Source organism: Mchenga conophoros, linkage group LG13 (genome assembly GCF_057382185.1).
Source record: "Mchenga conophoros isolate Kocher_MC1m ecotype Shallow Benthic linkage group LG13, M_conophoros_male_GT1.1, whole genome shotgun sequence".
Taxonomy (NCBI): Eukaryota; Metazoa; Chordata; class Actinopteri; order Cichliformes; family Cichlidae; genus Mchenga; species Mchenga conophoros.
The window spans coordinates 20414594-20436543 of NC_140538.1; the positions used below are offsets into that span (position 1 = coordinate 20414594).

General features: G+C 44.7%; 1 protein-coding gene across 1 annotated transcript; it reads left to right on the forward strand.

The window, feature by feature from the left end:
• Nucleotides 1-239: 239 nt before the first annotated feature.
• Nucleotides 240-21918, forward strand: tarbp1 (TAR (HIV-1) RNA binding protein 1). Its single transcript, XM_085297114.1, has 29 exons — nucleotides 240-1300; nucleotides 1409-1506; nucleotides 1595-1664; nucleotides 1903-2051; nucleotides 2149-2201; nucleotides 2312-2409; nucleotides 2514-2649; nucleotides 2738-2834; nucleotides 3090-3179; nucleotides 3266-3413; nucleotides 3491-3757; nucleotides 4198-4295; nucleotides 4397-4555; nucleotides 4639-4862; nucleotides 4986-5217; nucleotides 5339-5527; nucleotides 5634-5833; nucleotides 5914-5985; nucleotides 6101-6221; nucleotides 6771-6881; nucleotides 6961-7110; nucleotides 7208-7294; nucleotides 7392-7594; nucleotides 7684-7765; nucleotides 7850-8021; nucleotides 8111-8296; nucleotides 9260-9384; nucleotides 18936-19072; nucleotides 21330-21918. Exons 1-29 carry the CDS (start codon nucleotides 376-378, stop codon nucleotides 21508-21510), a joined length of 4860 nt encoding a protein of 1619 aa, XP_085153240.1. The 5' UTR covers nucleotides 240-375; the 3' UTR covers nucleotides 21511-21918.
• The last annotated feature ends 32 nt before the right edge of the window (nucleotides 21919-21950 follow it).

Below are 21950 nucleotides of genomic sequence, written 5' to 3' on the forward strand. Positions count from 1 at the left end.
TAGCCTGTATGAGGTTCCCAGTCATTAAACACAAACTTTGACTAAATGCCAGTAAAATGAACAAGTATAAAGTCAATGTCATATTTTTGAAAGCACTATTTTTTTTCTTTTATAATGGGGAAAATAAATTCTTTACGCTCTTAAAATAAACCAAAATGTCTTCTTTGTACTGTGTCACCGATATACTATTAATTTTCTATTTAAATTTGAGCAGTTTGCATTTTTTTTTCAGCGTTAGATTCTTTTCTCGCGAGAGTTGGGAATTACGTTTACGGAAGTTTACGTTCTGTTTTATCAAAACGTGCTGCTACTGGGTAGCAGCCGGTAGCAGCTCGCTTGCTATGCTCATACCTAGCAATTTAACAGACGCTCGCAATGTATTCCGCTTTAATTAACGCAGTGTTATCCAGCTCGCCTGACTACGACCTTCTTTTTGAGTCTCTTTCCTGGCCGAGTGAGTCGTGGCCAGACACGGAGCGGGTGGAGGCGCTGACAGCTTTCATTGAGGGACTCGGACCGCTTTTGATCGAGCCGGACTCGACCTCGTTTCCAGATGCAAAGAGACGCTGTGTTTTAGATAAAGTTGAGTCGGTCCTTTGGACCAAGTGTCTGCCTTTCCTCTCCAGAATTTCGGCTGAAGCAGGTGAAGGTGTGCGGTGCAGGGAGAGCACAGCAGCTGCGTGCAGACTACTGAGTGTGAGTGTACCTCTCTGTAACGAGGCTGTGTGCAGGCGAGTTTGTCAGTCCATCCTGCCCTCACTCCATCTGTCAGAGGAAGAGCTGACCTCTCCGGGAAGACTCAGTGTGGAGGTTGCGAGTGAAGTGGTAGCTGCTCTTCTGCCGTTTCTGGCAGCAGATGAACAGCTCACACATACCACCGTGTCTTCTAGTCTCTCTTCCATCAGGACACTCCCTGATGCACTGGTCTCCAAGCCAGTCAGGGTCATCTTAAGTCTGCTGAACTGCCTCAGCAGTGAGCGGTTAATAAGCATCCTCAAGCTCATCCTGGATGATCTATGCAGCTGGCACTCCACCGACCGCACTCCTGCGGTTACAGAGCGCACTCTGCTGTGTTTGACAGCCCTGTCAGACCACCTCCTTAAACCTCACCACCACCTCCCCTCTTCCTGCTGCTCTGACTCCGACCCTCGTCTGTCCCTTCAGTTCTGGAGGATGGTTCAGGATGGACTGATCCACAGAGACAGCGTGTCAAGAAAGAGAGCACTGTTCCTGCTGAAAAGGTGTGCAGCCCTGTCTGAAGAGGATGGATTAGACTGTCCTCTTTCTGCAACAGGGGAAGGTATAAAAAAAAAAAACACGCACACACTGAAAGCAGACATTAGGCCAGTTTTAGGTTTACTGTTATTTTATGGCTTGTCAGACAACTTTTTTTCCTAAACTGTTGCAGATGAGAACTTGTTTAAATGGGCTTTCAGCAAGAGCAAGCTGCTCAGAGAGTTCTGGGAGGATTACGTACTGGTGATGGAGACTCTAGAGGAAAACCAAGTAGGATATCCTGCACCAGTGTTTGACTGCTTTTTCCAAGGAGGGATCTCGATACATCTGTTTTACTGTTCCTCCTCTCCCTCTGCAGATTCACGTGGTCCGGCCAGTTTTAAACAGGATAGACACACTGATCCAAACAACAGCGAATGATGATCAAGGCAAGGAAAAAACATTATTTCAGCCTTTTAAAAGTAGATTCGATGTAGCGAGTCTTCCAGCTTATTAGGCCTCTGTGAATGAAATGGGCTGAACTGATTATATCTTCTTTCAGAAGTACATAAGTCAAGTAGAAAATCCCTTGGTCAGTTTTTTCTCACTTAAATTCTTTGAAAAGTAAAGTAACTGTAAAGTAAGTGTGAAAGATCTCAGAGTGGTAGTTTGTTTCTAATGTTTCAGGTCAAGGACTCTTCCACCCCTCCTGGCTGCTGTGTGTGTACCAGCGCATGTTCCACAGTGAGAATAAATCCTTAATGCGAGAAGGAGTGTGTCATCTGCTCGAGCTCCGGGTTCTTCAGCAGCCGACTTTTGCTTTGGCCTTTTCTCAGGTAGACTTAATTTGTTCCTTGGCTCTTGATTGTTTTCATTCAGTACAAAGTTAAAAGCGTGCATTAAAGTTTCCTCTTCTGTTGCTTTGCTCTTAAGTTCATCGTTGGCCCCTTTATGGATGTTCTCTCGGAAACATCCCTCTTCCACAGGTGAGAATTTAACATTCATTAACAATTGGAAGTAATAGTAATGCAGGGATTATTATGTTAAGTACTGCTTTGCACTAGCCTTAATTAACCCAGCTTCTTTCCACATATAGGTCAGTTGGTCAGAGTGTGGGAGACTGTCCCGAACTGGGGGTTAAACTCGAAGTCTTTCTGGCTACCTTCTTCAGTAGCCTGCCAACAGAGCATAGAGGTAAAGGGTCACAGAAGCCACAGCGAACACTTATGAACAAAGTCCTCTCACAGCTCATGGTTAAATTGCTAAATCCACCTCTGACTACTGTGTTCACATTGTAGGTTATGTCTTGCTTCAGCTGATTCAGCAGCTGGGCTCTAAACACTGGTGTGCAGTTCCCCTCCTCTTCCTCTGTCAGGCCCTGTCCAAACTTCCCCCTTGTCCACTACTGGGGACCAGCGGGCTCACTGCTCTGAGGTAACTTACAGTGGTTACACTTAGACATACTCTGTCGAAGCTGGTGACACTTAATAAAGTGGTCATTGTGTGTCTTTTGTCTGTACAGGGACGTCCTGCGCTGCACCATGATCACTCATCAAGTCCTCTTAAGAGGAGCTGCCCAGTGCTTCCTGCTGAACAGTGCCCTCTCTCTCACAGTTGTGGTAAGACAGAAGTGCGACGCAAAATACTGGACTCTTTATTAAGCACATCTTCCAAGTACTGAGTTGATCAAGCTTTTGTTGTTCTACGACCAAAAAATCTGATATTTTGGTCTATATTGCCATGACAGCATCACATGGATGTGTTTACTTTAATTTACTCGTTTTATCGATCTCTTCTACTAGATTTTCTGTAAGACTATAGCTTAAGTTATTCAGTCCAATAGCTGAGCTTTTGTGTTTTGTTTTTTTTGTCAGAGTGAAGTTACCCTCGATGATGTTTTTAGCTTCCTGACGCATTTCCGTGCAGACGAGTCGCTGTGTAGAGGGACGCAGCTTTGGAAGCAGGTACGCTGTATCAACAATGGAACATGATTCAGATTGCAAACTGTGATTACCTAATCATTATCCTACATGTTGGGGCATCACTGCAGCTGTGTGCTTGGCTGTTGGAAAATGAAGGCAGTTTCAAGCCCAGGATTACAGATGAAGATTGCACTGGTGCTTTAACGAGTAAGGAAACCGTAAGAACTTATGTTCAAGGCGAAATAGTCTCCTATCTTCGAGTCCCAGCTAGCACAGGTGAGTCTGAAGTGATACAGTCGCTGTATCTGCTGGTTTGGTGTGTGTATATTTTAAGGCTTTTTATCTTCTCCCAGGTCAGACCGAGAGGTTACCTGACTCCAGAGAGGCCGATAGGTTGGCCAGAGCTATTCTGCTGTGTGTGGACATGGAGAGGGGTCAATCTGGGGCAGAGATCAGCAACACCCTGGAGTCGCTTTTATCACCACTGCTGGAGACCCTGAGCAGAGTCAGCACCAATATCTACTTGCCTCTGCGTAAGAGTGACAAGAGCCTGCAGCTGGTGCTCAGACTGTTCCAGCTCGGAGAAATCCCAAGGAGTCAACAGGACGGAGCGGAGCAAGGTTTGCAAGGATAGCGCTGAATTATTGTCCGAGCTGTTCTATCTGATTTTTTTTATTCACTGAACAAATCATTAAACCTGTCCTCCCAAATTATTATTTGGTGTTATATTGTATAACATACGTCCTTGTAAATGTCACTTTTACATCCGTATTTGATGGTGAGAGATCTGCATATTTTATCTTTTTCTTTCATCTATTGGTGACATTTATGATATCAGATTAAAGTGGGCTGTATGTGGCGTGCGATGGGAAATGAGTTTGATATCACTGCCTTTGATTATTAAGCTGTTTTTCCCAGTACTTCTGCTACCTCTTTATTAGGAAACACTGGACATTTATATTGATTTATAGTTTGATTTTATCCCTTTATTTTTTGATTATTTTGTCCAGAACCGTCGCCGTCATGTTCATTACATTCCACCTCTCTCTCTGTTTCACAGGGGACAGTGTGATGGTATCTACTGAGATGGCGATTTTAAGGCTTCTTGATCCCATCCAGGAGTTCATCTTTAGGCGGCTGTGTGGGGAATTGCAGGAGGTATTTAGCAAGTCAAGCAGGCCAGTCTCAGTCCAATTACACAGATGCCCCTGGTGGCCAACTCTGACGTCTGCACGTATGTTGTCTGTTTTTTTTAACAGGTGTTTGATATCGAGCGAGCAGAGCTCTATCTTTATGTCCTGAGGCAGCTGGTTGTCATGTGTCGCTCTATGCCACAATACCACAACAAGATTCCTCACAGTGGTTTCTCTAAACTGATTAAGTACGGGCTCACAGTCCTGCGAGAACCAGACCAGCAGGTACCAACTTAAACTTTAATGTCTCTCTCATTAGGCAGGATTTCAGTCACTATTTTGATTGTTTCACTGATTGTTGTTGCCAGGTCCCCTCTTTAGCATACCAGGTAACTAGAGCAGTTACTATGGCGTCGCTGGCCACGGTGTGTGGTGTTATGGAGCATGAAGTGATTGACAAGCAACCAGAGACAGTTTCTGCTCTGAAATCACTGAATGAATACTTCTACAGCCCAAAGCTGCCTTCCTCACACAGTCAGACATCTCTAGGAAATGTCAATCAACGTCTACTGAAACCAGAGACAATAGACTGGTTAGTGGAAGCCGTTTTTTTTATTTTTTTTTAACTAAAGTAACTAACTAAAGACTTTAATTCAGATGAATATAAGTTCTCGGCTGCCGTAATGAGCGATGGGCCTGTTTCTTCTTTTGGTAGTGATCTGGAAGTTCAAGATCTGCTACAGGACTGGGGACGCTTCTCTGCCAACTTTATGCGAGACCAGTGGATTTGTCTGAATTTCCTGATTAAGGCTTTTGGAATTCCTGAGTCTGTAGAAGCAGCTGAGACTCTCAAGGCTGCTTTGAGTTGCAGTGTGGAGGCCCTGGCTCTCCTGCCCAGTGACTTGGTGCTCCCTGTATTCACCTTTATGGAGACAGTCCTGCCGCAAGTGAGGCTAATTTCATATCAGTCATTTTCTTCCAGTTTTTATGTGAATAATTTGTTGTAAACTAACTGCCAATGAAGCGATTTCCTCATGGTGCGTCTGTTGTGGTGACATTTGATTCCAGTTAGTGCGTGATGAAGAGGCCCTGTGTGTGGAGGCTGTGAGTCTGAGCTGGGAGCTGGTACAAGGCCTGAGCACTAATGCCAATGACTTCTGGCCGGCACTTAAAGGCTTCATCTCCACGGCTTTCCACCATAAACTGCTTCAGCTGACAAAAGCTCAATCTCCTACCCTGGCGGCCACTTTGAAACAGGTGATTCACCTCACAGCAGGAAAGAAGCGAGACAGAAATTTGGACTTTGAAAATGTAATTTCAATAATGAAATATTAATATTTGTTGTGTCTGTGTTTGTTTTTAGATCGCCCGTGATCTGATGGAGTTGTCTCAGTCAAAGAGTGGAGTTTTTGGCGTACTGCTTCAACACTGCTGTCAGATGTGGCTGCCTGCAGGTGGAGGCAGCGGTGACCAGGCCGACACGGTGTTTTCTAGTATTTTCAACCACATCAGCATAATTACAGAAGCTTGTGTTTACGGTCCAGTGTTCAGGAGAGATCAACGGTAAGGCTTAGCCGCATTTTTCACATTTATTTAGTAGCTTCTTAGAGCTGTTTTAACTATTTAATCGTGCTCTTTCCAAGACTCGTCCAGGATGTCCAAATATATGTGGAGCAACTTGGTGAAAAGTGTGCAGCTAATGTCGCAGTAACGAGGTAAACAATTCAGTGAAAGCTCACTTCTTATTGATATGATTTATAATAGTGCCACTAGAGGTCTCTCTTGCTGTGTGGATGTTTCCACAGCTGAACAACTGTTTTTATTTTCCAGTGATAACAGAGATGATCAGTTGCCTCGCACATGTGTTCTGGCTTTCCTGTGCCACCTGGATTCTTCTAATCTCCAGCATCAAAGACTAATGGAGGAAGTGGCAATGGAGCTGTTGAAAAAGGTGCGTTTGGCCTTGTCAGGTTCACAGCAGTGTGTTTTGGGGTTTTTTGTGGTGTGGTGAGACTCCAGGTCTACATGACTGCCAGCAATCAAACTTCCAAAGTGGATCGTTGTATGATGATAGTTTTTTTTTTTTACTCTTTATCCATCAGTTGTGACTGATTGGAGATCACAAATATATGCAAATTAATATATACAGGCATTCAATTGAAGTTAAACTCTTTCACAGCTTTCAAAGAAAATCAGAATGCGGAATTAGCCTTAGAGCTTATTCCACGGCGAGGATTTGTTATCCGTCCATCCTGTCACAGTTCACAAGAATTATTAACCCACAGTTTTGGTCATAATTTGGTCACACAATGATCATCTCATAGATGTTCACCCAAATTCTGCTCAAGATCAAGGTGACACTTGTCGTTTTATGGGCAATAACCTGGGAATTGCAATGGATTGTGGACTAGATGAGCTCCTGATTCTTTTAAATAAATGGCGAAGTAGCAGTTACAGCCACTTTGCATCCTTTCCCATGATTTTTGTTTCATTTCTACAGGATAATGATATATCAAGGTCAAAAGTGCGTTACTATAGCAACTCCCTGCAACATCGTGTTAAAAACCGAGTATGGCAAACACTGCTGCTGTTGCTGCCCAAACTCCGAGAGGTAAGATAGTCATACACTCACCTTAAATCTTCCAGGATCGACTGATCCTCTCTGTGAGTGACTGCGCTTTCATTTGCAGGAGTTTGTTGCCACTTTGTGGGGTCGTGTGTTTGAAGCGGGATTTTGCAGTAACCAGGCTTCTGTCAAGTACCTGATCGAATGGATGATGATTCTGATCCTTGTCCGATATCCACAACACACTGACAGCTTTTGGTCCTGCTTCAGCCTGGTGAGCTCCAGCTCTTTCAAACTCTGTAGAACTGGAGGGAATGGTTTTTCATTCTAAATTAAATTATAAACCACTTCTGGTGCTTGTTTCTGTGCAGGATCACGAAAAGACTAAGACGAGCGTCTGCACTTTCTTATCTGTTCTCGTACATTTCAGTGTCATCTTTCCTAATCTTAAAGAAAAGGTAGTATCGCTAATTATTTTTTCCCACCCAGACAGTATTTGTTTTTATTAATAAACTCTTGAGTATTCACATTGTGTTTTTTCTTTTATATCTTAAGGCGGCGCAGTTGCGAAAAGCACTAGACGTCATCCTGCAGTCGTGTTTTAACCATAACTTCAGCGTGCGCCTGTATGCCTTACTGGCTCTGAAAAGGGTGTGGAGCCTGGCGGAAAACCACGTGGAAGAGGCAGATGGTTTAGGGGGGCTTTCCTCTGTGATCAAGGCCTGTCTGAACCAGGCTGAAGCCATGCAGAGCACTGGGTGAGAGCAGAGCGGTTCAAATGTTGGCAGGTTTTGTTCTTTGCATCAGGCTAATATGCTTTAGTACATATTTGCTGTCTCACATGTAGAAATGCCAACAAAAACTGGACGAGGATTCAGGAGCACTTCTTCTTTGGTGCCTTTCATCCAATCAGGGATTACAGTATTGAGGTACGCTATTTTGCAATTAAATCCTGCTAAAATATAGTAACACAGTCTAACATGCTTGTTTTCTTTCTTATTTTGCTTTCCTAGACAATATTCTGTACGTTTCCCAGTCTTTCTGAGTTGGCTGATGATGAGTGGATACCACCCTGGAAATTTGAGAAACTCTCATATTTCTCAGAAGGTCCATCTTTGCCTTTGAGAAATCCTGCTCTTGATCTGAACCAGCTTCAACCTGGAGACTGGATCCAGCAAGACAGAAGTACAGTAGTAGTAGTAGTAGTAACACTCTTAAGCACCAGTCAGTGATAAGGTTTCTCTTATTGACCGTCATGGCTTTATGTCTTCCAGGTGAGCAGGATAAGGAGGAACGCTGGGCTGAGGTGCAAAAGAAGATCACGCCCTGGAGACTGGGCATCCAGGAGCAGGAGCCTGAACTTCAGCTGGTTCCACCACAGAGGGCTGCTAGACTGGGAAAACTGCACGGTGCCTTGCTGGTTGTGGCCTCGCTTATCGACAAGCCCACCAATCTGGGAGGTCAGGAGCACCACACATCAATGTATTATTGTACATTTTTGGTTACTAGTACGGGTTACGTTTAGGGAGCGAGTAAGCAGAGTTGTTTTCTGCAGCTGCAATTTACAGATGGCCCCTGAACACCTCACATGTAGACAGTAGGTAGACAGCTGTAGAGATATATACACACAACATGTGCGTGTTGCTGCTAGTAAACACAAAGTGAGCTGTTAAATAATAAATCATTTAACCAACTTTTATTACTTTTATTGTTTATTTTGAGAGCACCACAATTTTACTGCAGTTTCCACAGATTGAGAACTTGAGGTCACGAGTAGCATGACCACAATTGACTCATATTGCCCTTATGTCCTAAATGCAGCCAATCAGGAGTTTCGAAACCACAAGTGAAAACTCCTTTTAGCTAGATTATGAGAGCTGCTTTTCCAGAATGACTTGAAATGACTCTGCACTTCCCTGGATCTCGGCTCTCAGTTTTACCTTGTGTGGAAGCCCCTCCCCCTGCACAAACCCCTTACACAATGTCAGTGTATTTCTGTTTCGTAACAATGATATAGAAGAACAGAGAAACACATCCATTTGAACCATCTTATCTGGTTTTACACGGTTTTGCACCTGCCTTCATCAAGCACATAATATATGTTCTCTGGAAGTGTACTCGAGTGCTGTTGTCTCAGGTGATAAGGCACGAACACAATGAGAATTTGTTTATAGAGGAAAAAGATTTTTTTAAGCCAATATTGATACTGTGTAATGCAAGAAAGACTGTTAGCCTGGTCCTTCTGTAAATGTTTTACTTTGAATCCCAGGCTCAATTTGCATCTCTTTGTACACACAGTGGTGTTCTAGGAAACTCAAAACTGGAACATTCTTTTTATTAACCTCCTGTGCTTTGGATGTCATGGAGCATTTTTATTTTAAAAAACCCCACCCAAATCAAACACACTGTCTTTGTCGCTGCAGGTCTCTGCCGGACTTGTGAAATATTCGGTGCCAGCGCTCTGGTTCTGGATAGCCTCCGCCACGTGAATGACAAAAACTTCCAGTCCCTGAGCGTCTCAGCTGAGCTGTGGCTTCCTTTGTTAGAGGTGATGTGCAGAAAATAAACTTATTTTGATGATCAGAAGTGCACATGGTTAGATTAAGGTTAAAATAGATTGTCAGGATCTCACACACACACACAGAATATCCAGACAGCAGTAGAAATAATGCTGTTTATTCAGTTAATCTGTAGATGTGCATTATTGAGAGTTACAGTAGCTCTGTATTTAAAGGCCCACGTGTCTAAAAGGTTCATTCTTTTTGTACTGTTTGGGAATTTTAATGATGGATGTACCATATGTAGCCCAGATGAAAAAAAATCATACTTATTCTCTTTACATTAACTGTCCACATCAACAAGCGTCGTATTTCCTATGACCATTGAATGCACCTCTCAGTTCACCCCACGTGAGGACACCTAGCTCAGCAACCAATCAGAGCCTACCCAGGCCGCATTGACCCTGTCAGCCAGGAAGTGAGGTGGAGGTGCATGGTGTCCCGGGTTTTTCTTATCTCAGCAAGAGGAGTGGAGGCATCTGCTACTCAAACCGAGAAATCCACGGACAAAAGAGAGGAAAACTCAGGATTGAGAGGAAGGAAAGCCAGCCTACTTACCTGCTGGAAGTCCGGAGTCGAGTGGCTGGATGAAGGAGAGAGGCAACGTCGGCTAACCACTCACCTTTCATCCGGAGAGCTGCTGCAATTCCAACGCCAGTGTGTGTTGGGCTTTTGTGAAACAGAGCAACGGTCAGGTTTTTTGGAGAGGACGGAAAAGTCCAAGGACCAGGACGATATTCTGGTTGTGATAGATGGCGAGCCAACCACTTTGAGGACGATCTACCCCAAAGAAGATACACACCACACACTCATACATTCCAGTTACATTCACAAGGACCTTTGAAGTTGGCTATCGCCAGCTTAACTCTAAATTCTTAAAGGGCCCCAACGAGTACTTTTATTTTGTTGAGTGTGCACACTATTTATTTTATTTTATACTTTATCTGTACAAATTGGACAAATACCTGTTATACTTTGTAACAATACAAGAGTGGCTACTCAAAAGTTAACATTGTGTCCAGGTCATTATTGCTGCTCAATACTTTGGCTCCATACGAATTTGGTGTCTTCTGATTCTGGCCAGGGTCTTATTACGAGCCCAAGTAATTATTGCGCTGTAATTCACCTTTATACCTTAAAGTTGGTTACAGAAGTGGCGAGCCAGCCAGGAGCCAATTGATTTGAGCATCAATATTGAGGCAATGACCAGCATGGATTTCATACAAAAGTCTGGTGTCAAAATACCTAATGCGGTTGTTGTCGCTGGGATAACACAGGTATCTGAGAAAGATGAACAGGTCATTGACTTTCTGAAACAGTATGGTAAAATCACAAGAGTCCTTTTTGTTGATGATTCACTGTCCAACTTCTACCAAAACCTGATCGTAGAATACTCTAGCAGTTCAGCCTTAGAAGGTTTAGAACCTCGTTTACCATACACATACACAGCACAAGCTGATCCCAGCGTTGTCTATGAAATTAAAACACTCAGTAGCATGTACACTACCACGGTTGGGAGTAATGTTACAAAAACCTACTTGGCGGAACTCAAGGAACTAGCCAAGCTGAGTGGCAAAGACTACGGTGAGGTGCTGAAGGAGATGATGTGTCAGATTGGGGAGGATGTTGAAGCCATGTGACCTACCACTGAAGAACCTTCTCCCACGTATGTCGAGACCACTGTTGTATCTCCGCCCGCTTCTAAAGAGCGACAGTGTCACACCTCACATTCAGATGTTACACCAAGTGATACTGGTGCCACTGATGATGTTCCCCTCACTAATGGAAGGAGAGCAGCGTCCCTCTCAGTAAGTGACTTGAACCCACCTGACATTCAGAAGGTTGTGGTAGAGCATATCGTACGAAGGCAAGATGTTGTCCCACACATCCAGTCCCAGGTGAGACTCCGTTCCTTCTCCGGTAAGGTTCCCAGACCTAACAATGAAACTGATTATGACACATGGCGCACACAAATTGAACTGCTCCAAAATGATCCCAGCATGTCCCCCCTGCAAATATCCAGAAAGATCCATGAGAGCCTGCTCCCACCAGCAGCTGATATAGTTAAGAGTTTGCGGCCTGAGTCACCACCTGTGACTTATTTGCAGCTTCTAGATTCAACCTTTGGCACTGTAGAAGATGGCGAGGAACTTTTCGCTCAATTCCTGAACACCCTTCAAGATCCAGGTGAGAAGTCATCCACTTACCTTCACCGGCTACAGCCACGAAGAGGGGGGGAGTCGCATGTGAAGAAGTGGACAAACATCTACTTAAACAGTTCTGCAGGGGATGTTGGGACAACGACCTACTCAGCGCCCTGCAACTTGAGCAAAAGAAGAGCAGCCCACCCCAATTCTCAGACCTGTTGTTAATGATTCGCTCTGAGGAAGATCGACAGCAAGCAAAAACTAACCGTATGAGAAAACACATTGGCACCACAAAGCAGAGAACTCAGTTACAGTTCCAGGGTGCACATGTTTGTGAACCAGAGGAGAAACATGGGAGTAGCATTGCTGCTATTGAGGATCTGCGAAAGCAGGTGGCGAGTCTGCAAAGTCAACTAACTACATTCATGTCACAGAAAAAAACAAAGTTTGCAAACAGCAAGGACCCTGCAGGGAAGCCGCAGAGTAAGATGTCAAAGCCACATGGTGTAGATGGACGTATGCAAAGACAGACTTCAAAGAGGCAAAGGGGCAGACCCAAGCCCTGGTATTGTTTCAACTGCGGTGAAGATGGACATATCGCTCCATGCTGTGTTGACCCCGCTAACCCCAACCTAGTAGCAGAAAAAAAGAAGCAGTTGGAGGAGAAACAACGCCAGTGGGAAGCGCGAGATTGTACAGATTCACCTTTAAACATCTAACAGTTCCTGTTGTGGGACAAACAGGAGCTGAGGAGAGTCAACAACGTCCCTCAGACGTAAACAATGGTGACAAAATCACAGCTGAGGTTAACAAAGTAAGTACCCCAGCAAAGACTGTCAAAGCACAAACATGTTCTGGCTTAAACCATTCAGAGCAGAACCAATCTTTCCAACTCCCTAAACAGTTGATTGGTACCAGAAGTACAGCTCAAGTGACTGTGAGAGGTGAAGAAGTCAACTGTCTTCTTGACTCAGGCTCCCAAGTTACCACTGTTCCTGAGTCATTTTACCAGCAGCACCTTTCAGAGCAAAAGATCAAGCCACTACATGACCTCTTAGAAGTGGAAGGTGCTAATGGCCAGCTAGTGCCTTACTTTGGCTATATAGAAATGACCATAACTTTTCCAAAGGACTTTATAGGTGTTCCAGTAGATGTAAACACACTTGCTTTAATCGTCCCTGACACTTCACAATCCCTCATGCTCATAGGCACAAACACCCTAGATGTACTGTTCGACATCTACTCAGAGACTGACTTAGCCAATCGTCAACCCCTCCCACATGGCTACAAAGTAGTCTTCAAAATCATTGAGTTGAGACGGAAGCAGACAAGTGACACCCATCAGGGGGTAGTGAAGCTACTTGGCAAGATGCCTCAAGTCATTCCAGCTGGTTCAACTGTAGTGGTGGAGGGAGTCGCCCTTGGCGAGGGCCTTCAGGATGAAAAATCAGTTGTAATTGAGTACCCATCATCGTCCCCCTTGCCCGGTGGCCTGCTACTTAAAGCCGGTCTGGTGGACTTTCCCCAGCGGCGGCCCCACAAGTTGCCAGTTGTTATAAGCAACGAGTCTGACCACGACATTGTCATCCCTGCCAAGTGTACTATTGCAGAGGTTAGTGCTTATCAGACCATCCTATTAAAGGAACACAAGACCAAACAGTCAGAACTATCCCAGAGAACTCCAGAGACTCCGTCTTTCCAAGAGCCCACCATAACCTTCAATTTTGGTGACTCCCCAGTTCCATTGGAATGGAAACAGCGCATCACTCAGCAGCTCAGCGGCATGCCTGAGGTGTTTGCACAGCACGACCTGGATTTTGGCCGGACGGACCAGGTGCGACATCATATAAAACTTTCGGATGGCACGCCTTTCAAACTACGTGCCCGGCCAATCCACCCACGGGACATTGAGGCTGTCCGGAAGCACATTCAGGAACTCCTTGATGCAGGAGTTATTAGAGAGTCAGAGTCCCCATTTGCGTCACCCATAGTGGTAGTCCGGAAAAAGAACGGCCAAGTCCGGTTGTGCATTGATTATAGGCGTCTAAACCTTCAGACTATAAAAGATGCGTACAGCCTTCCGAAGCTAGAGGACTCGTTCTCAGCCCTCAATGGTTCACAGTGGTTCTCTGTTCTTGATCTAAAATCAGGGTACTACCAGATCGAGGTCGAAGAAGCAGACAAACCGAAGACGGCCTTTGTGTGCCCTCTCGGCTTCTGGGAGTTCAACAGAATGCCTCAGGGTGTAACGAACGCCCCCAGCACGTTCCAGCGGTTAATGGAGCGGTGCATGGGGGATATGCATTTGAAGGATGCATTGGTCTTTCTTGATGACGTGATAGTATTTTCCCGAACCCTTGAGGAACACGAAGAAAGACTCATGAAAGTGCTCACTCGTCTAAAAGAGTTTGGGTTAAAGCTGTCACCAGAGAAATGTGTCTTCTTCCAGACTTCAGTCCGTTATCTGGGACATGTGGTCTCCAGAAATGGAGTTCGGACTGACCCTGAGAAGATTTCGGCCCTTAAAACATGGCCTGTCCCACAGACCCTGCGAGAGTTAAAGTCGTTCCTTGGTTTTGCTGGGTATTATAGAAGGTTCGTTAAGGGGTATTCCAGCATTGTGAAACCTCTCCACAACTTAACTTCAGGGTACCCATCTAGCCACAAGAAATCAAAAGTAAACGCAAGACAAAGTGCACATCAGTACCATGACCCAAAAGACCCTTTCGGAGGTCGCTGGACGCCAGCTTGCCAGGAAGCCTTCGAGTCAGTCATCCAAAGTCTCACCACTGCCCCTGTACTTGCCTTCGCTGACCCCCAGAAACCCTATATACTGCACACCGACGCCAGTACCACCGGGCTTGGTGCTGTATTGTATCAGGAGCAAGAGGGACAACTTAGAGTCATAGGCTATGCAAGTAGAGGGCTGTCACGGAGCGAAAATCGCTATCCAGCGCACAAGTTGGAGTTTCTGGCGCTCAAGTGGTCAGTTACAGAAAAGTTCAGCGACTATCTCTACGGCAACCACTTCACTGTTGTAACGGATAGTAATCCGCTGACTTACATTCTGACTTCAGCAAAACTTGACGCAACTAGCTATAGGTGGCTAGCAGCACTGTCCACATTCTCTTTCAAACTCCTCTATCGTCCAGGGAAGCAGAATGGAGATGCAGATGGATTATCACGCAGACCACACGGAGGGCTAGCGGACGACCTGAAATCACAAAAAGAGATTGAACGCATACAACAGTTCACTCAAGATCACCTCTGTGATCCAGACAACATCAATGCTGTAAATCAGTCTGTGGTGAAAGCAATCTGTGAGAGGCAGTTCACCTACAGCGTCAGTCCTGACAATGAAAGAGAGGCAGATGCAGATTGTGTTGCCTTGGTGGAGGTGCTTGCTGTGTCTCCTAGTGCTGTACCTGATAGCTATGGGCAAGAGGAACAGTTTGGAGGTCTGCCAACCATTCCCCATCTAACTGAGGCAGAGCTGGCAGACGAGCAAAGAGCCGATCAGTGTATAAAGCATGTTATTTCTCAGATCGAATATGGGGACACACCACCTCCAACCGTGCGCACACAGTTCCCTGAGCTTCCACTGCTCCTCCGAGAGCTTAACCGTCTTGAGCTCCGCAACAATGTCTTGTACCGGCGACGCCAAGAGGGGTCCCAGAAAACCTACCAGCTTGTACTTCCAGCTGAGCTTCGCAACACAGTTCTCACCAGCCTGCATGACCATATGGGTCACATGGGAGTCGACCGTACACTGGACCTTGTAAGGTCAAGATTTTATTGGCCAAGGATGGCTTTGGACGTGGAAAGGAAAGTGAAGACGTGTGGCAGGTGCGTGCGGAGGAAGGCACGGCCTGAAAGAGCGGCCCCCTTGGTCAACATTAATACGACACGACCTCTTGAACTCTTGTGCATGGACTTCTTGTCCCTGGAAGCTGACAGGAGTGGAACCAAAGATATATTGGTGATCACGGACCACTTCACTAAATTTGCAGTTGCTATCCCAACACCTAATCAGAAGGCCCGCACAGTGGCAAGGTGTCTGTGGGAGAACTTTATGGTACACTATGGCATCCCAGAAAAATTGCATAGTGACCAGGGTCCAGATTTCGAGTCCCGCACAATCAAGGAGCTCTGTCAGGTGGCTGGTATCCACAAGGTGAGGACAACCCCATACCATCCTAGGGGCAATCCTGTGGAACGATTTAATCGTACCTTGCTTGATATGCTGGGAACTCTCCGTGGTCAAGATAAGTCCTGTTGGCGTGACCATGTAAGACCCCTGGTCCACGCTTATAACTGCACCAGGAATGAAGTGACTGGTTTCACCCCGTACGAACTGATGTTCGGACGCCAACCTCGGTTGCCAGTTGACCTTGCATTCAACCTGCCAGTGCAAGAGGAACAACACTCATCTCACTCTGAATATGTGCAAAAACTCAAGTCACGTCTCAAAGAAAGCTACAAGTTAGCTATGGACAAGGCTGCAAAGATGGCTCACAAGAACAAAATGAGGTTTGACAGACATGTAACTGCATCAGACTTGGAAGCTGGAGATCGGGTATTGGTCAGGAATGTCCGTATCCGGGGCAAACATAAGATTTCAGACAAGTGGGAACACACTGTGCATGTAGTGGTGAGAAGGGCAGGCAACCTCCCAGTATATACAGTTAAGCCTGAAAACAAAGATGGTCCCCTAAGAACACTACACCGGGATCTGTTGCTACCATGTGGCTACCTATCTGTGGAGAAAAGCAGTGAGCATGTACAGAAGCCAGTGTCACGCAGGCCAAGAACCCGTGCAAATCCAGCGCTAGAGGAAGAGAACTCCTCAGACGAAGAAGATGATTTGCTCATTCCTGTTTGGTTGAGTTCCCCTGTCCACACAGTGAGTGAGAGTCCTGTAAATGTTCCTGATATTGACAACCCACCTGTTTTTGACAGCCAATCTGATTTTGGCAACATACCTGATATGCCTAACAGTACTACAGATGATACTGAGTACTTATCTACCAATGGAGTCACACCGACCAAACAAGTGGATGAAATAACCTTAACTGAAACTGACTCACCTGTTGATGACCCAGACGTCCAAGAAAGGCAACTTCCATTTCAGGAGGCTGGCACCAGAGGTGCGAATTCTGAGGAGAGAGTGGAGGAGATAGTCCCAGTGGATACAAGGGAAAACATGGATACAAATGATTCTGTAAGGAGATCTGAGAGAAACCGTCGTCCGCCACGACGACTTGACTATACGGAGCTAGGCAATCCTCTGATCACTGCAGCAAAATCATTCTTGCAAGGACTGTCTTCAGCTTGGGCCGATGTCATCAGTGATGGTGAAGAGCCTGCTTCGCCCTCTTCCTTGACCCGTCAAATAATCATCATTTAACTGTCTACCATGCACAGGGACGTGCATGAGTTAGGAGGGGAGGGTGTAGCCCAGATGAAAAAAAATCATACTTATTCTCTTTACATTAACTGTCCACATCAACAAGCGTCGTATTTCCTATGACCATTGAATGCACCTCTCAGTTCACCCCACGTGAGGACACCTAGCTCAGCAACCAATCAGAGCCTACCCAGGCCGCATTGACCCTGTCAGCCAGGAAGTGAGGTGGAGGTGCATGGTGTCCCGGGTTTTTCTTATCTCAGCAAGAGGAGTGGAGGCATCTGCTACTCAAACCGAGAAATCCACGGACAAAAGAGAGGAAAACTCAGGATTGAGAGGAAGGAAAGCCAGCCTACTTACCTGCTGGAAGTCCGGAGTCGAGTGGCTGGATGAAGGAGAGAGGCAACGTCGGCTAACCACTCACCTTTCATCCGGAGAGCTGCTGCAATTCCAACGCCAGTGTGTGTTGGGCTTTTGTGAAACAGAGCAACGGTCAGGTTTTTTGGAGAGGACGGAAAAGTCCAAGGACCAGGACGATATTCTGGTTGTGATAGATGGCGAGCCAACCACTTTGAGGACGATCTACCCCAAAGAAGATACACACCACACAGTCATACATTCCAGTTACATTCACAAGGACCTTTGAAGTTGGCTATCGCCAGCTTAACTCTAAATTCTTAAAGGGCCCCAACGAGTACTTTTATTTTGTTGAGTGTGCACACTATTTATTTTATTTTATACTTTATCTGTACAAATTGGACAAATACCTGTTATACTTTGTAACAATACAAGAGTGGCTACTCAAAAGTTAACATTGTGTCCAGGTCATTATTGCTGCTCAATACTTTGGCTCCATACGAATTTGGTGTCTTCTGATTCTGGCCAGGGTCTTATTACGAGCCCAAGTAATTATTGCGCTGTAATTCACCTTTATACCTTAAAGTTGGTTACACATAACACTCTGAATATAGAGGCCTTTTTAATACATGTATTTAATTTAAACAGTGGCTCACAAAACTCTGACAACACTACTAAATAAAAGTAAAAATGTTTTTTATATTGAGTACAATAAATAGTGAGCAGTAACTTCTGGGCTCAGTGTAATAAAATGTGACTGACTGCGATGAAGCAGTGAGTCAGGTGATAAAGTGGTAAATGTTTTTGAAATATCCTGAAGAAACTCAACTCCAGGTTGCTTTTGATGGCAACCCTGCACAAAGTGTGACTAAAACACAGGGAACACTCTAAGGTACATATACATGCAGACCATTTGTCATCATTAAGCTCTTTTTTTGCCTTGTGATGGGTTTTGGTGGGTTTTTTAGTGCTTGCCATATATGTTAGAATTAGAATATATGATTGTATTATGCAGCAAAACTGGAGACTGTCACAGATAATTTGATACATCATTCCCTGGAGGAAACAATATTTGGACTTTTGCTGAAAATTAAAAATGCTCGATCATTCTCAGCACGACTGCCTGTGATCTTTACTGTAGAACCTGTGAATACGTGCAAAAAAGTGATGTAAGTGACTAATAGATCTTCCGGGCCAGCTGTGTAAATTGCACAAAGCTCCTCTCAGAGAGGATGCAGTATTGATCCTGCTGCTGGGATGATGTTCAAGTCATAAAATCTCACATTCTAAACTGAGCTCAAGTCTTTTTAAGATTTGTATGCAAGTTTGCCCTCCAGACCAATTAACCTCTGGTATTAATGTAAAAGTGCTTTCAATTTAATTCCAGGCGACTGGTGCATTTCCTCAGGAAAAATTAAATTGGTCTGAAACATCTTTTAATCCACAGCAAGGAGCAGAAAAATCTGCTGTTGATATCACAGCATGAAAGTCTGTAGCAGAAGGGTACTGAATTTACCGTCCTTATAAATATACGAGGACAGTTTATCACAGCTTGATTGTTGGAATTGTTGTTTTAAAAGAATATTTGTGTAAACAATCTCTAAAATCTTACACTGTTTCTGTCCTTTAGGTGAAGCCGATGGAGCTCACTGAATTCTTGCAGGTGAAGAAGAGTGAAGGTTACTGCGTTGTGGGAGTGGAGCAAACAGCCAACAGTCACAGCCTCCAGGAGTACCAGTTCCCTGAAAAGACCCTGTTGCTTTTAGGGTACGGCAGCTTTTAATTTTGTCACAGTCCAAAAAGGCTCCGTGTTGTGTTTTTCCATCATTCAGGCCCCTAAACCCAACCAGCTGTGCCTAAACATACGCAGGCCTCAGTGTTCCCATGCCATTGTGACTGTCACATAGATAACGGTTAGCGCTGACGAGGCCATTTCATTTTATCTCGTCAGTTTAGTGTGCGTCCCTGTGGGGTTTGCACATCTCTTCTCAATTGTGTACCTGTCTGGGCATGCTGAGATATAATTGGCTGTCCCCGAGAAGCAGAGGAAAAGCCATGAATTATACAGAACAGCACAAGCAGTGCAATGATTGAGAAATGTCTTAATTTTGGCCCAATTATTCCTATTAATTATTCCTAGTCGGTGCGTGTATTTGTTTTTACAGTTTGTAGCAAACTGAGGCATTAGAAGCTTGCGTGACAGGATTTTTTTTAGCAGCCAGCCTCATTCTGTGCAGCTGCCCTGGCAGAGAGGGAGAGAGTAATAGTGCTGGCTTCTGTGTGGGTGTCTGGTTTTGTTCACCATTCAGGCAACTGAGGTGTGAGCAGCGCTGTTAGCTTAAGCACCCATGCGAGTGCTTTCACAGCTGCGCTCTCCTCAGCGCAGCATGGCCAAGCTGTAATTTCTCATCAGGTTGCTATTATGTCACCCACTTTCACAGCGAAGATAAATGTAGCTCATCAAATCACGCTTTCTTACTGTGCAGCACCCTCAGTAGAGACTGGGTCAAAGTCATTAAGTCTTTGCGTTTGCTTTGCTTGGCATGTATTGCTGGAGCTCATTTGATTACAGTTTGAATTGGACTTGCACTCATTAGCTGTCTGTATTAAGAGCTTTTTCACTCATAATTGCAAAGACTTGAGAAATTGAAGGCTGATCCTGGTAAGAGCTCTTAAATGAAATGATATGGGTAGCGTCACAAAGCCACAGGAAAGTTTAAAAAAAAAAAGCATCAGCTGCAGTAGACACTACCTTACATTTAATCATCAGTTGTTGTTATTAATCTCTGGTTCTTTGTCCCGTCGCTCTATCCTCACCCCCAAATGATCATGACAGACAGCTGTCCCCCCCCTGAGGCCATGTCCACACTAATACGTTTTAGTTTTGGCCTTCCGTCCACACTGAGACGGCGTTTTCAGTCAAGGAAAACACAGCGTTTTGAAAACACTCTCCAAAGAGGATAGATTTGAAAACGCCGTTTTCATGTGGCAGTGTGGACAGCGGAGCCTTTTCGAAAACAGTCATGTGACCAATTAAACTAAGATAGCGGAGGGGATTATACAGCAGTTGTTTTGTTTGCTCTCAATTTTGACAGCCCTGTTAAAGATTAATATCAGTCTGTTCATGCATCAGATAGCTTTTCTTCAAATTGTTTAATTCTCAATCGCTTTTGCAACTTTGTACTTTTGTGTTTCTCGCAGCAACAACTCCACCTCATTGTCAGTCCATTTTAAAAAAACTCGGTGCTTTTCCTCAACATTTTGCCGCGACATTTTAAAGAGCCGGAAAGTAAATAAACGGCAGACTAAACGAGGCAGGCCAAATCTTCTTGCGTTTCACGCATGCGCAGTACTGGAACGTAAGCGTTTTCGGCCATTTCAATGGCTCGTTTTGGTTTTCAATGGTTTTCACAACTCTGTGAAAACGACTGAAAACAATAGTCTGGACGCGGAGCGTTTTTAGACGAAAACGCCATTTTCAAATCTATACGGGCTAGTGTGGACGTAGCCTGAACCTCTGGTTCTGCCAGAGGTGTCTTCCTTTAAAAAGGGAGTTTTTCCTTCCCGCTTCTCTATGAGTGCTAGCTCATAGGGCATCGGCTGATTGTCGGGTTTTTCTTCTTGTTATTTTAGGGTCTTTAACTTACAATATAAAGCACCTTGAGGTGACTGTTGTTGTAATTTGGCGCTATATAAATATAATTGAACTGAATAGTATACCCACTAGTTGCATGCTGCACAGGATGATTTCACAGAAGTTTTTGTGGAAAGGATGCGCAGCAAGTTCGCTAACTGAGGTGTAATTTAGTTATAAGATAGTAGCATATCCCAAATGCTCCACTTGCTGAAAATATAGTGAGTGGCCTTTCTCAAGAGGATTTGAGTAAAGATTTATGTGCTCTCCTTTTATGTGAATTGAATTAGAGACGATTCATCTGAATGAAATTAATTTTAGTGTTAGATATTTATGTATGCTTTGTTACATTCTTCACTCTTTTCCCCTCTTTATTTTTCTTCCTTTTAGCAATGAACGTGAAGGTATTCCTGCCAACTTACTCCAAATGTTGGACGTGTGCGTGGAGATCCCTCAACAAGGCATCATCCGCTCACTCAACGTGCACGTGAGCGCTGCCCTGTTAATCTGGGAATACACGCGACAACATCTCAGCTCTGGCTCGGCAGAGGTCGACTCAAAACGCAGCTGATGAAGACACCTGATGCTGACCTCTCTTGCCGATCTCCTGAGAAAAGTATTTCCTGGGGAGACTTTAAATGAAGGCGTAAAGCTTCTTCACATCATGACCTCAAGGGCTTTCTGTCGAGACAGCGTGGTCAGGAGCCATCGGCGCTGCTCTCAGGCCTTAATGAGAGTCATGAATAAAGATCAGCCCTGGCTATTATGTCTAAATGTTCCACTCTGCTTGCTGTCATATTAATGAAGACTATGTCTGTGTTAGAAGAGCCAAAGCATCAATGGAAATTTTCCCCTTTGGAGGCTGACTATGGAGCTTTGGGACTGAATTATAATGACAGTATTCAATGAGATGTACTTAATCTTTAAATACTGCTTGTATTTTTCTAAATGTATAAATAAACATGACTCTTGTTTTTTATGTTGACCTGTATTTAATGATTTGTGATTTTC